Genomic DNA, 12,344 nt, shown 5'->3' with positions numbered 1-12,344 from the left:
TGGCTGCGGTGTCCATTTTTAGTGACCTTAAATGAAATTAAGGGCAACATGAAAGATGTTTTTCAAAACCCTGGTGACAGTGACTCTGCTGCAAGCCCACAGGGTCAGGTCTTGTTGGGCCAACACAAACAGGATCAGCCACTGTGTCCAAAAGACAGGGTGACATCCCCTGTGCTGCACAGCAGCTGCAGGTGTCCCAGGGTGCTCCAGGGTGCTGTGGGAGGTGGCAGGAGTTATTTGGGGTGGGTGGAAGTGGCTTCTGGCTTCACACAAGTTCTGTTGGCTTTGTTCTGCTGAGGGAAGGCTGCAGCCTTGAGTGAGCATCCATGCAGTACAGGGAGCAAACAGGGGTTACTGAACAGTGACAAATGACCAGAACAGCCAGAATGGCTCAGGATGGAAGAGACCCTTCCTCTCCTGCAGCAGGAGTTCACTCCATCAATGTATGAAGGATCCCACGGTTCCTGCTAACTGCTGCCCTGCCAGCCATTGCCTGGCAGCTCTATACCAACCAAACAGCCTGTCTGAGACTGGGAGACCTCTGTTCAAAGCCCACCCTGGCCCTAAGGGGGTCCATAACCCCTTTTCAAGAGTTTATGAGTCAATTTTGCTAGTTTTACAAGAGTCAGTGTGGGAATTGCAGTCATACATGTCTAAGAACCTGCTCAGCATGGTGTGATGAGGCTTCTGCAGCTCCTTTTGGCAGCAAGGGCAGTGAATATCGTGGGCAGCCAAAGTTGTATTTGAAGCTGAACTTGTGTGGTGTATTCATGGTTTGACATTCATGAGCTGTCCATTCCTGGCCAGATTTGGGTGTTCTTTCTGATTAGTCTCTGTTTTGCCATGGTTTGTCACATCATAGTTCAGTCATGGCTTCTCACCCCATCCTCCCTGACCCATATAGTGGTGGATAGCCACAAGAAATGCCATAACTGACCCTACATGAATCCTCATCCTTTTTTCCTTCCTGTAGCCTTGCTCTCCACCCCATACAGAGCTGCTTTGGGTTCCTTCACCATTGTGCAGCTCTGCCCAGGCATCCTGTGAGCAGGAGCAGTGAGGCAGGTCCCTTCTGCTCTATCATTTGTTTGACATGTAGGTGAGAGTGGAGTGAAGTGCTGGCTGTGGTCATAGCTGGCAGGACAGCATGTTCCCAGTAGAGCAAATTCCCACTAAAGAAAAGTGTACAAACCACAGATAGGTCCCAGAGTTACTAAAGTGGGAGAAAAGAGCAGGTCCTTTCTTGACACACTGTATATGGCAAAAAATGAACATGAATCGGTGAGCCAGCGGGAGTGTTGATCCCTTCCTTCCAAATATAGGGAAGGGGCTGAACCAAGGGAGCTAAGCTGAGCCTATAAAAACTGTTGGGGAGAAAGCCCCTGTTGGTGGCTCCTGATGTCCTGGCCATGCCCATGGCCATGCTGTGACTGACCTTCAGAGGGACAGAGGGCTCCTACCACAGGTCCTGTTCCTCATGCTTGGATTCTTGCAAAGCCATAGCACTGTGGTGGGAATTCTGTGGATTCCCTGCTGGGCCATTCCTTGGGCAGGGAAGGAGTGGTCCCTGGTGAACTTCACTGGCCCTCAACTGGGCACAGTTACTTGCAGCAAGTGAGAGGTGTTGGGCCTTTGGAGAGGCTGTAGCTTAGCTGAAGTCTGACCTTTGACTCTTTCTCTTTCAGAGATCTGAGATGTCAGCTGGTTCCTTCCTGCTTTCTGCTGACTGATTGTTAAGGTGAGGATTTGAGGCACAAAAGGTAATAGTTTGCCCAGGCTGGTGTGAGCTGGCTTTTCTCCTGTGCTTACCATGGGCAGGTCACTCTTTTTCCCCCTGCATGAGCTCCCTTAACAAGCCACAGCACATGTCCATTCCTGCCCACTGTGGCTGCTCACCAGAGGACCAGGACAGGATCCATGTTAACAGAGAAGTAATAAATTAAAAACCAGAAGAAAAACAATCTTCAGGGCTTCACTTTTTCTAAGGACTACATGAATCCTTCAGAGATCTGTCCCATTTGCCCCCCATTTGTCCTCCTCCTTTGGACATGGATCTCCTTTCCTTGAGGCCATGAAGAGTGGCAGCTCTTCTTCACTGCTTTTGCACATTGCAGCTTGGAAAAGCAAACATTTCCCTCAAGACCTCGTGGAACACACCTGAGAGCTGGGAGGGGTGAGCTGGCAGGGGTGAGCTGGGAGCAGCCAGCTGGGGAGGGCTGGTGAATGTTCAGCTCCACTCTGCCCTAAGCACCAGACAGGGGATCAGCCCAGCAGGGTCTGTCTTTCAGCTCCAGCCATGAGCAGAGACGCTGGCATGGAGCTCTTTGGTGAGGCTGCACCGTACCTGCGCAAATCCGAGAAGGAGAGAATAGAAGCTCAGAACCAGCCGTTTGATGCCAAGACCTACTGCTTTGTGGCTGACCCCGAGGTGGAGTACACCAAGGGCAAGATTAAGGCTGTGCAGCATGGGAAGATAACTGTCGAGACAGAGGATGGCAGAGTAAGTGAATTCCTTCTGGCCCTTCTCCCAGCCCTGCTGAGGGACCCAGGGCATCTACTGGGGAGGAGCACAGAAAGCACTGGTCTAGCTCAGGCATGAAATCTGCCCTGCCCTCCCCTCACCTGTCCTCTGACTGGGACCAGCACAGCCTTTACAGGGCAGTATAGCTCTGGATGGTGGAATAAAGGTATTCATTGGATAATTATTCTTGATTTGGGCTTTAGAGATTAGGCAGTGCTCTAAACCAGGTTGGATCATAGCCTTGCCAGTCTTAACTTAGTTTTTAACACTTTCTCAGCTAACACTGTCATATCCACTCATAAATTCCTTCCTTTACTGGTAGCTGAGCAGACAGATACTTTGCAAGTCCCCTTTGCATGTGAAAGTGTCAGTGTCACTGGCTGATGTATCCCAGAAGAGCCTCCAAGGTGTTAATCTTCCAAAACTACTGAAATGTCTTTGCAGCTCATGTCCTGATAACTTTTGTAAGAATAACTGTAGCAGTTCAAAGAACCACTGTGACTGACATCTTGGCAGTAGGTGCTACAAGGCTTTTAGAAAGCAGTTGCTGAAATAAGCTGCTGCCAGCTGTGAACATCTACTTTCCTATATTATCTGCCGCCCCCACAACATATCCACAGGCTGTGGCTGTGTGACAGGATGGTCCCCCATGGTGTGAGCCCAGCAAACGGTGCTATTTGGTAGGGAGAGAGCCTTTCTTTAATTGGGAATCGCCACAGGCAGGAGTGGAACCAGTTCTGTCCCAAGGATGGGTTTGCTGATGATGAGTCTTGTGTTGTTTTTTGTCCTGGCTCTCTGGCACTGTCATGGGAGGCCTGGAGGCTGTGAGGTTGGCTGGCCAGCAGATATGCCCCAGGCTCTTACAGCCATGAGCAGCAGTGACCTAAAGTTCATAGTCAGCGATAATGTGTTGAAAGATTTGGTCCAGCACCAATCATGTCCATGTGGTCACAGCAATTCCAGTAAATTTACATCCCGCCAATGTGCCAGTGTTGTAGAGTTTCTGGCTGGCTGCAGTGTTTGCCCTGAAATAGCCATATCTTGTTTAGCGCAGTTAAACAGAAAGAAAAAGATGAATTAGAGCAGCCTTAGTGATGTTACTACTTCTCTGTGTTTGAGGAAGGACTGTCAAGAGTTGCTGAATGAAGGTTCATTCTTTCTTTCTGTAGACAGTTGCTGTCAAACCTGATGATGTGTATGCCATGAACCCCCCTAAGTTTGACAGAGTTGAGGATGTGGCCATGTTAACACACCTGCATGAACCTGCTGTCCTCTACAACCTTAAGGACCGCTACACTTCCTGGATGATCTACGTAAGTTCCTTCTTCTGGAAAAGGAGAAAATACAGCTGCAGGAGCTGGACTTGAGTGACACTTCTGGTTTTTTCCTGCAGACCTACTCGGGTCTCTTCTGTGTCACTGTCAACCCCTACAAGTGGCTGCCGGTGTACAACCCGGAGGTGGTGTTGGCCTACCGAGGCAAGAAGCGCCAGGAGGCTCCTCCACACATCTTCTCCATCTCTGACAATGCCTATCAGTTCATGCTCTCTGGTGAGCTTTCCTATTTTAACCAGACTCTCAGAGTAAAAACGTGTCAGAACCACTTCTTCTGCCAAGTGCCATTCCATGCTGCCATGGGCTCAGTTGCCTTTGCCATCTCATGCAGAGTGCTTGGTCTGTGTAATATTGCAGATTATCTGTTAGATCTTTATTATCAACCCTAAGTGATGCAAAACCAGCTCCAGACAGTTTTCCCCATCTCCTGAAGTAATTTCTTTATTTTTGAACCACTGTGCTGTTGTGCTGCACATTATCTGTATTTCTTGTCTAAGTACTAAGGTAAGCACCATAACAGGGACCTCTGCAAAGGGCATTTGCACTGGGACAGGACACACTATCTGGAAAGTCCCTAGGCAGCACACCTGCACATGGCTTCAAGCACCAGCAGGTACATCCAGAACAGAGCTGGTAGAAATAATGTCACCAAAAGACATGGTTTTATTTTGACTTAAGTCCTGTCCTATATTAAATAGTAATAAAGGTAAAGAATGGTAAAGGCAGAAGCAAAAAACAAGTGCAGGATGGAGCAAAAGAGGAGAGAAGACAAAAAGTGGAGTATAGGGAGAAAAACAGAGGAGGAGAGTAGACTATGCACCTTTTCAGTCTTGCCTGGAGAGATTTTATTTTATTCTGATGGACACCAGGTCACAGTAACCTGAGAACCAGCACTTTCCCTACAGCTTCTCTGACTGCAGGTATTTTTCCCTTTGACAGATCGCGAAAACCAGTCCATCCTGATCACGTAAGTGCATCTGCCACTTTGGACTTTGTCTCCAGCAAAAAGTGGGCAGATTATTCTTGGCTCTGTGCTTTATTTTGGCAGTGGAGAATCCGGTGCTGGGAAGACAGTGAACACGAAGCGTGTCATCCAGTACTATGCGACAATTGCAGTCAGCCCAGACCTGCCCACGAAGAAGGAGTCCTCAGTGAAGGTGTGAGGAGGAAGGGCTTGGTGAGGGGCAATTATCCACTTGTGGCTGTGGACAGCACTGGTGATAAACACTTACCTCAAAGCATCTTTTATTAGCTTCAGCCAGTCTTCAAAAGGCAGTAAGACCAGGGGCTGATGTGCAGTTAGGACCACAACAAAGACAGGCCACCAGAGCTGCCACTGATGCTGCCCAGGTGTAGCTTTACCTGGACTGAAACCAGGTCTGCAGGATTGGTGCTCAGGGAGAATCAGAGGCTCCAGTTTCTTAACATGGGTCAATCTGTCACTGTGGCTGAGACCTCAGAGCTCTGACCGTGGGAGAAATCCTGAATAAGAGGAAAATGAGTTATTTGCTGATTACCCCCAGTGTTGGTTCTTGATTCTGGAGTAGAGAAGGTGCTGCAATAGCACTGTACAGCTGAAATGAAGGGCACATGGCTGCACATGTAATCATGCCACAGAGTCACTTTTCCCTACCACATAGCTCCTGGTGTTTTTCAATAATTATTCAATTATTCCTGCAGGGTTCGCTCAAGGATCAAATCCTCAGCGCCAACCCACTGCTGGAGGCCTTTGGGAATGCCAAGACCGTGAGAAATGACAACTCCTCACGCTTTGTGAGTCATCCTGTGTCTGTCTCTCTGCCCTCCTGTGTTTCTAATGCTCTTTGCCTGCTTGTTAGTTGCAACTGAGAGCCCCTTGGCTGGGAAAAATGTTCTTGCTGACCAATTTCTTGGTTGTTTATGAGATGCTGATGTGTTTGCAGCTGTTTCATGCTCACAGCTGCATGGGCTGCAGCAAAGTGTTCCTCTTTATCTGTCTTTGAAAATCCAAACTAATTCAGACTGATTTGGTGATGCTGTCACCAAGACTGAAGAGGGAAAAACACTCTGAGATTGCTGCATTGACCACCACCTTTTGTCTGCTTGCCAGGGTAAATTCATTCGTATCCATTTTGGAGCTTCTGGAAAACTGGCCTCTGGTGACATTGAGACCTGTGAGTACCTGAGGGGGGCTGACAGCTTTGCTGGAAATTAAAGAACCTGAAAAATGTCTATGTGCATGCATGTTACAGACTTGCTGGAAAAGTCAAGAGTCACTTTCCAGTTGAAAGCTGAGAGAAGCTACCATATCTTCTACCAGATCCTCTCCAATAAGAAGCCTGAACTGCTTGGTAAGGACAGCCATCACCTGGTGACATTGAGTAAAGTCAGTGTGGGAAACATTTCCCTGGATGTGCCAGCTCAGTGACAGAGCGCAAAGCCCCAGGGAGTGCAAGTGCCTTCAGGACAGATTAGTGTGTGTCATGTATGAGGATAAGTACATACAAGCCATACAAGATATCTAAAAGTATCTTTCTTAAAAGCTGTTTCTGCGGATGGCCTTTGTTCTGTATCTGCCAGTGCTGAGTGCTCAGCTCTCAGTTCACAACCCAGCAAACCAGGACTGCTCACCCAGTGGAAGGCAGATGAACGGCTCTACTCTGCCTTTCTTGTCTCTTAATAGAAAAACAAGAGTTTGGGATGTAAAAGGAAGGAGAGCCTGTTGCTGAGCCATTGTTCCATCTTTCCTGCCAGGCTCTGGCTCACACCCCTGTGTTTGCCTTCCAGAGATGCTCCTCCTCACAGCCAACCCATATGACTACCCCTTCATCAGCCAAGGGCAGATCTCTGTGGCCAGCATTGATGACCAGGAGGAGCTTGTTGCCACAGATGTGAGTACAGTTAGCAAGGAGAGACAGTCTCACCTTTACTCTGACCACTGTTAAAACCAGCTGATCTATCTGGTGTGCAGGCAGCCATTGACATTTTGGGCTTCAGCCCTGATGAGAGAATGGCGATTTACAAGCTGACTGGGGCGATCCTGCACTATGGGAACATGAAGTTCAAGCTGAAACCACGTGAGGAGCAGGCAGAGCCTGATGGCACAGAAGGTAATACCTTCATGGCTGGGAGAGAACTATTTCCAACTATTTCCATACCATTTTTCTCTAGAAATGGAGTGAGTCTTCCAGGAGAGATGCAGTTGTTCCTCTACGAACATAAAAAGGAGGTTTGACTTTCAACTTACCACCTCAAGTAGAGGCACTTTCTGCATCCACTTTATTCCTGAAGACTTTGCTATAGGACCCTTTGCCTGGGTCCTACATACAAAACTGCAGTATTCTGCAGTTTCTGGTTACACATCCAGACTTGTTCTGCTTGGGTGACATTGTGGAGAAGTGTCTTGGAGGGAAAGACTCTGTGTTGTCCCAGCAACAGTGCAGTCATGGGTTTCACCACATCTGTTGGGACTGCTGTAGCCACCCTGTCATGAGGATCAATCCTACAAGGTTGTTCAGAAAAGTAAATGAGAATGTTACTCAAGATTTGTGGATGGTGTAAAGCCAATCAGGTTGCAGATTTCAGAGCTCTGGCTGGTCCCAATGCCCTCTCTATGTCCATGCTAAGAAGAAAGTATTTCAAGTTATTATTTTGTTTTCCAGAGGCTGACAAAGCAGCATATCTGATGGGCCTGAACTCAGCAGACTTGCTGAAAGCTTTTTGTTTTCCCCGGGTGAAAGTGGGCAATGAATATGTCCTGAAGGGCCAAACAGTGGATCAGGTGAGTGTCAAGAAGCAGCAGGGACCATCCTCTCCCTAAGGAACAGGAATGGGTGCAGGTGACAGCTGAGCATGGTCAGGACCATTAGGGCCTGTCAGTGCACTGAGTGGGCTGTGTCTGGGGGTTTGGAGATGGGTGTTTCATTCTGGGGAGGCACTAGCAGTGCTCTGACACAGGTATGTCACCATCTCCCTGCAGGTGCACCAGGCAGTGAATGCCATTGCCAAGTCTGTGTATGAAAAGCTCTTCCTGTGGATGGTTGTTCGTATCAACCAACAGCTGGACACAAAGCTGCCAAGACAGCACTTCATTGGGGTCTTGGACATTGCTGGCTTTGAGATCTTTGAGGTTTGCTTTTACACAGTACTCTCAGACTTCTGCCTGTTTTTAAATGCTTTTTTCATTTTGTTTGACTATTCTGACCTTTCCTGCTTCTCATGCCCAGTCCAGCCCTCAAGAGCAGGGCAAATCTGTCTGAAGCTGCTTCTGCCTTTATAGATCCACCCACTTTGTAAGAGAAGAAACATGGCAGAAGCATAGCCATGAAGCTGCAGTCTCTCTCCCCCCAGAATCTGTATTTAGGGATATTAGGGCCATCCAAGCCATGGCCAATGCAGGCTGCAGCAACCATGTGCTGCACTGCACAACTTTTCTGTAAGCCTGGACACCCATGGTAAATTCTTTGCACTGTTATCAAAACCCTTCTGGGACAGTCTGGCTGACCTTGCCATGACAGCTCTGTGAAAAAAATTGGTTAGAGGCAGTTTAACACTATTAACACAGTTACTCAAATATTAGTTTAACAGCTTTGAGCAGCTGTGCATCAACTTCACCAATGAGAAACTGCAACAGTTCTTCAACCACCACATGTTCGTGCTGGAGCAGGAGGAGTACAAGAAGGAGGGAATTGAATGGGAGTTCATTGACTTTGGCATGGACCTGGCTGCCTGCATTGAGCTTATAGAAAAGGTGAGTTTCTTAAGATTTTGTGCAATCACGCAAATTTGATCTGTAAGGGGTTCTTGAGAGTGTTTGCAGAGTGCCTTCAATACAATCTCTCTAGGAAGATTTCAGGTCTCTTCAACGCCTCTGTTTCTTTAAACATTACCCTTGTGATTAATTAATTATACTCTCAATGGGAATGTACCTGTCTTCTAAAAAGACACGGCTTTTATCCTTCCTTCATTCCTTCCTTCCTCTCTCCCTCCCTTTCTCTCATTCTCTCTTCATTATAAATTGTCATTTTTCACTGTCATATTTACTCCAGTTGTCCTCTGTCTTTGCATATTGGCTCCTTCTCAGGTTTTTCTCTCAGCTAAATTCAAATGCCAGAAAGCCTTGCATCTTGTTCCTTCTGAGTAAGAAGTCACTACTGTATTCTAACAAGTTACTTCACATTTCTTGCCTGACTATTTTTGTTTTCCACACACTGTCTGGGTAGTTCAAAACTGTTTATGAAAATCTTATGAGTTCTTTTGAATATCTTCAAAGATATTCAGCCAGCTGTTCACAAAATATCTTGCTTACTTTCTCCTCCCTGGCTAATGCTTTATAAAATACCTCCAGTACTTCAATTTTAGCAAGTTTTTCGCTCTGTATTATTATAGCCTGAATTAATCTTATTTGAAAACACCATTTTTCCATTCAGCCCATGGGCATCTTCTCCATCCTGGAAGAGGAGTGCATGTTCCCCAAGGCAACTGACACCTCTTTCAAGAACAAGCTCTATGATCAGCACCTGGGAAAATCCAGCAGCTTCCAGAAGCCCAAACCTGGCAAAGGCAAGGCTGAAGCTCACTTCTCCCTGGTGCACTATGCTGGAACAGTGGACTACAACATCACTGGCTGGCTGGAGAAGAACAAGGACCCTCTGAATGAAACTGTTGTGGGGTTGTACCAGAAATCATCAATGAAAATTTTATGCCACCTTTATGCCAGCTTTGCTTCCATAGATGAAGGTAAGCTCAGAGCATTCTGTTTCCAGTTCAGCTTCCTACTGTACCTCTCATCTTTTGTGGATCAGTGTTGAGTCAGTGCTCATGTGCTGTGTATTAGATCCACAATTATAACACTGTCAAAGGGATCTGCAGCAGTTCTTCAGCTGGACTGTCATCTCATTTTCCAGCTGAAGGTGGTGGAAAGAAGAAAGGAACCAAGAAAAAGGGCTCTTCCTTCCAAACAGTCTCTGTGCTCTTTCGGGTAAGTGTGTTCTCTGGCAGAGGCTGCTGAGAGGGCACTCCTGTCACACGTGGCTCCACAACCCCACTCTCTTTGTTGCTGCTCTGTGGCAAGTTACCTTTGGGATCTGGTAAAGCTTCATTTGAGTTCTGCTTTGCTGAGAAGGTTCGATGGGATGATGGTGAAAAAGGGAAGTTGTGCTTTGTCAGGTGGCATGGTGAGCTGCCTTGACTTTCACCTTTGGCACTAACAGCATCCTTCCCTTCTCTGCTGTCACCTCCTTCTGCCAGCATGTGGCTCTGTGAGCCCAGGGCACTGTGTGGCAGTGTGAGCAACATAAATTACATGTTGCAGCCTTGATGCTGCTGTGATGCTTCTATAACTGAGGCCAGGAACAGGTTCATCCCTTCCTGGCAGGATGAGGAGTGCAGCATCTCCTGGCAGTGATGTGGGCCATACTCAGAGTGTGTCATCATCGCATGAGATGATTAAGGAATTGCAATGCTAGCAAAAGCTACCCTGCAGAGCAGCTGACTTATGATGTCATAGGGAAACTGATTTTTTAGTTCAATTGTCTTTTATATGTAACTATATCTAAGTAATAAAAGCAAGAAATTAATCCATTTATTCATTTGATCAAAAGTTCTTTTGGTCAAGACAGATTATATATATATATGTGTGTGTGTGTGTGGTATCCTTCAACATAGTTCATATTTTTCCATCCTCATCTTGTTTAAGAGCTCTTATGGTCAGCCTTGAACCACTAAAGGATACATTTTCATTTTAAGACAGAAGAGAAGTTCTTCAATAATAGCCATTTACTTTGTTGATGCCTATTCAGGATTGTAGAATATTCACTAGAAGAGTAAGGAGAAAGTTCTGAATTTTTATTTTCCAGCAGAGTCAAATCACTTTGAGAACTAAGAAAATATAGAGATTAGAAATTATCTTTTTTTACAGGAAAATCTAAATAAGCTGATGTCTAACTTGCGAACAACTCATCCTCACTTTGTGCGTTGCATCATTCCCAATGAAACAAAGACCCCAGGTAATACATAAAACACAGAGTAGAGAGGGGCAGAAAGAGCAATCAACCAATGCTAGAACAATCAGTATGTCCCCATGTTGCTCTGTCACAGGCCTGATGGATCACAAGCTTGTTCTGCACCAGCTGCGATGCAATGGTGTTCTGGAAGGCATTCGGATCTGCAGGAAAGGATTTCCTAACAAGATGTCATATGGGGATTTCAAACAAAGGTCTGTAATAACATTCTTGTGTTTGCACTGAGCCCAATTCATTTGAAAGAAGAGTCTTGCTAAACCAGTTCATGATATAGTTGTTAGGAAGATACTATTTTAATATTTAACAATCATGGAAAGCAGAAGACATATCTAATTAGATATGGCAGTGCCCACCCAGAGGCCTTCCTCAATACTCTATGGCAAAACCTATTTTTAGTTAATTCCTGTTAATCTGAATGTTTGGGTATTCTTTGCATTAATTCTCAAATTTGACACAAGCATGTTTCAGCAAAAATACAGAGGGTGGTCTGTGCACATCCTGTATTTAACCACTCTCTAGCAGAGGTTTGAAGAATGTGGTTTAGGTAATTCTAACTAGAATCATCTCACAGAGAGGAAATTGTGTTAAACCCAATACTGCTTTTTGATGAAATGCCAAGTTTGACTGCCAAATAGAGCTGCACTAACAAATGGGACTTCAACAGGAAATCCAAGTTAGTTCTACATGGCCTTCTTATTTTGTACTGGGTTAACACTTCTACATGCTAATATTTCTACAGCATTAGCATGTTAATTTATAGATCAAACCCCACAACCAGAAAATCTTGTCTTGAGAACTGCTGTGCAAATAAGACATTTATAAAGGGTTGCTAAATTCAGGGCAACCCAGCTGGGGTCATCTGCTCATTGTGTTAGAACAAAGGCAGGTGTAGGATCAGATCTCCAAGAACAAAGAAGTGAGTGCCCCCTTACAGCTCTGTGCAGGGTATGCTGGACAGCAGGACACTGAGAAGGGCTGAAATGGTATTTTGGGCTCTAGCTATAGGCAACAGCCCAGACATTGATGTGGGAGGGTAGATTTGTGTATGCATGCTGAAAAGAATAGGGGTGGAATAATCTCTCAGTGTAGGATTAGGAAGTCCATTGCTGGATACTATGTGTAATTCTGGGTTATATGGTTCAGGGGGAATGTGAGAAGCTGGATATGATTCAGAAAAGATCTGCAGGATTAATGTGAACTTGGGTAAAGGGAGAGATTTAAATAAAATTATAGTGGTGAGGCCCTGGCACAGTTTCCCAGAGAAGCTGTGGCTGCCCCTGGCTCCCTGAAAGTGTCCAAGGACAGGCTGGACAGGGTTGGAACAACCTGGGATAATAGAAGGTGTCCCTGCCCATGGCAAGGGGTGGGACTGGGTGATCCTTAAGGTCCCTTCCAACCCAAACCATTCTGTCAACTGATGATTCTATTTAATGCATGAAATTGAGTGTTAACAGATTATTTGCTTGTGATGTGGAGAATCTACAAACA

General features: G+C 46.0%; 1 protein-coding gene and 1 long non-coding RNA gene across 2 annotated transcripts in view; one reads left to right on the top strand and one right to left on the bottom strand.

Moving 5' to 3' along the window:
* Positions 1-2,281: 2,281 nt before the first annotated feature.
* The window catches only part of LOC146429685 (myosin-3-like), a 23,824-nt gene continuing 13,761 nt past the window's right edge, over positions 2,282-12,344 (top strand). The window contains exons 1-17 of the mRNA XM_085077955.1: positions 2,282-2,500; positions 3,691-3,834; positions 3,915-4,071; positions 4,795-4,822; positions 4,904-5,012; positions 5,536-5,628; positions 5,945-6,008; positions 6,087-6,185; positions 6,622-6,725; positions 6,806-6,944; positions 7,497-7,615; positions 7,814-7,963; positions 8,414-8,584; positions 9,264-9,573; positions 9,741-9,814; positions 10,754-10,841; positions 10,933-11,050. Of these exons, the coding sequence (XP_084934081.1) occupies positions 2,297-2,500; positions 3,691-3,834; positions 3,915-4,071; positions 4,795-4,822; positions 4,904-5,012; positions 5,536-5,628; positions 5,945-6,008; positions 6,087-6,185; positions 6,622-6,725; positions 6,806-6,944; positions 7,497-7,615; positions 7,814-7,963; positions 8,414-8,584; positions 9,264-9,573; positions 9,741-9,814; positions 10,754-10,841; positions 10,933-11,050 (2,171 nt within the window). The 5' untranslated portion in view covers positions 2,282-2,296. The remainder of the gene's footprint in view (positions 2,501-3,690; positions 3,835-3,914; positions 4,072-4,794; positions 4,823-4,903; positions 5,013-5,535; positions 5,629-5,944; positions 6,009-6,086; positions 6,186-6,621; positions 6,726-6,805; positions 6,945-7,496; positions 7,616-7,813; positions 7,964-8,413; positions 8,585-9,263; positions 9,574-9,740; positions 9,815-10,753; positions 10,842-10,932; positions 11,051-12,344) is intronic.
* The window catches only part of LOC146429686 (uncharacterized), a 6,293-nt gene continuing 886 nt past the window's right edge, over positions 6,938-12,344 (bottom strand). Inside the window, exons 2-3 of the long non-coding RNA XR_014855646.1 lie at positions 7,204-7,336; positions 6,938-7,126 (exon numbers count right to left, since the gene is read on the bottom strand). This is a non-coding gene — a long non-coding RNA (uncharacterized LOC146429686). The remainder of the gene's footprint in view (positions 7,127-7,203; positions 7,337-12,344) is intronic.

This window comes from Lichenostomus cassidix, chromosome 18 (genome assembly GCF_008360975.1).
Source record: "Lichenostomus cassidix isolate B80296 chromosome 18, HeHo_3.0, whole genome shotgun sequence".
NCBI classification, from domain to species: Eukaryota; Metazoa; Chordata; class Aves; order Passeriformes; family Meliphagidae; genus Lichenostomus; species Lichenostomus cassidix.
The sequence above is the reverse complement of the archived record's forward strand: the minus strand, read 5'-3'. Positions and strand labels throughout refer to the sequence as shown.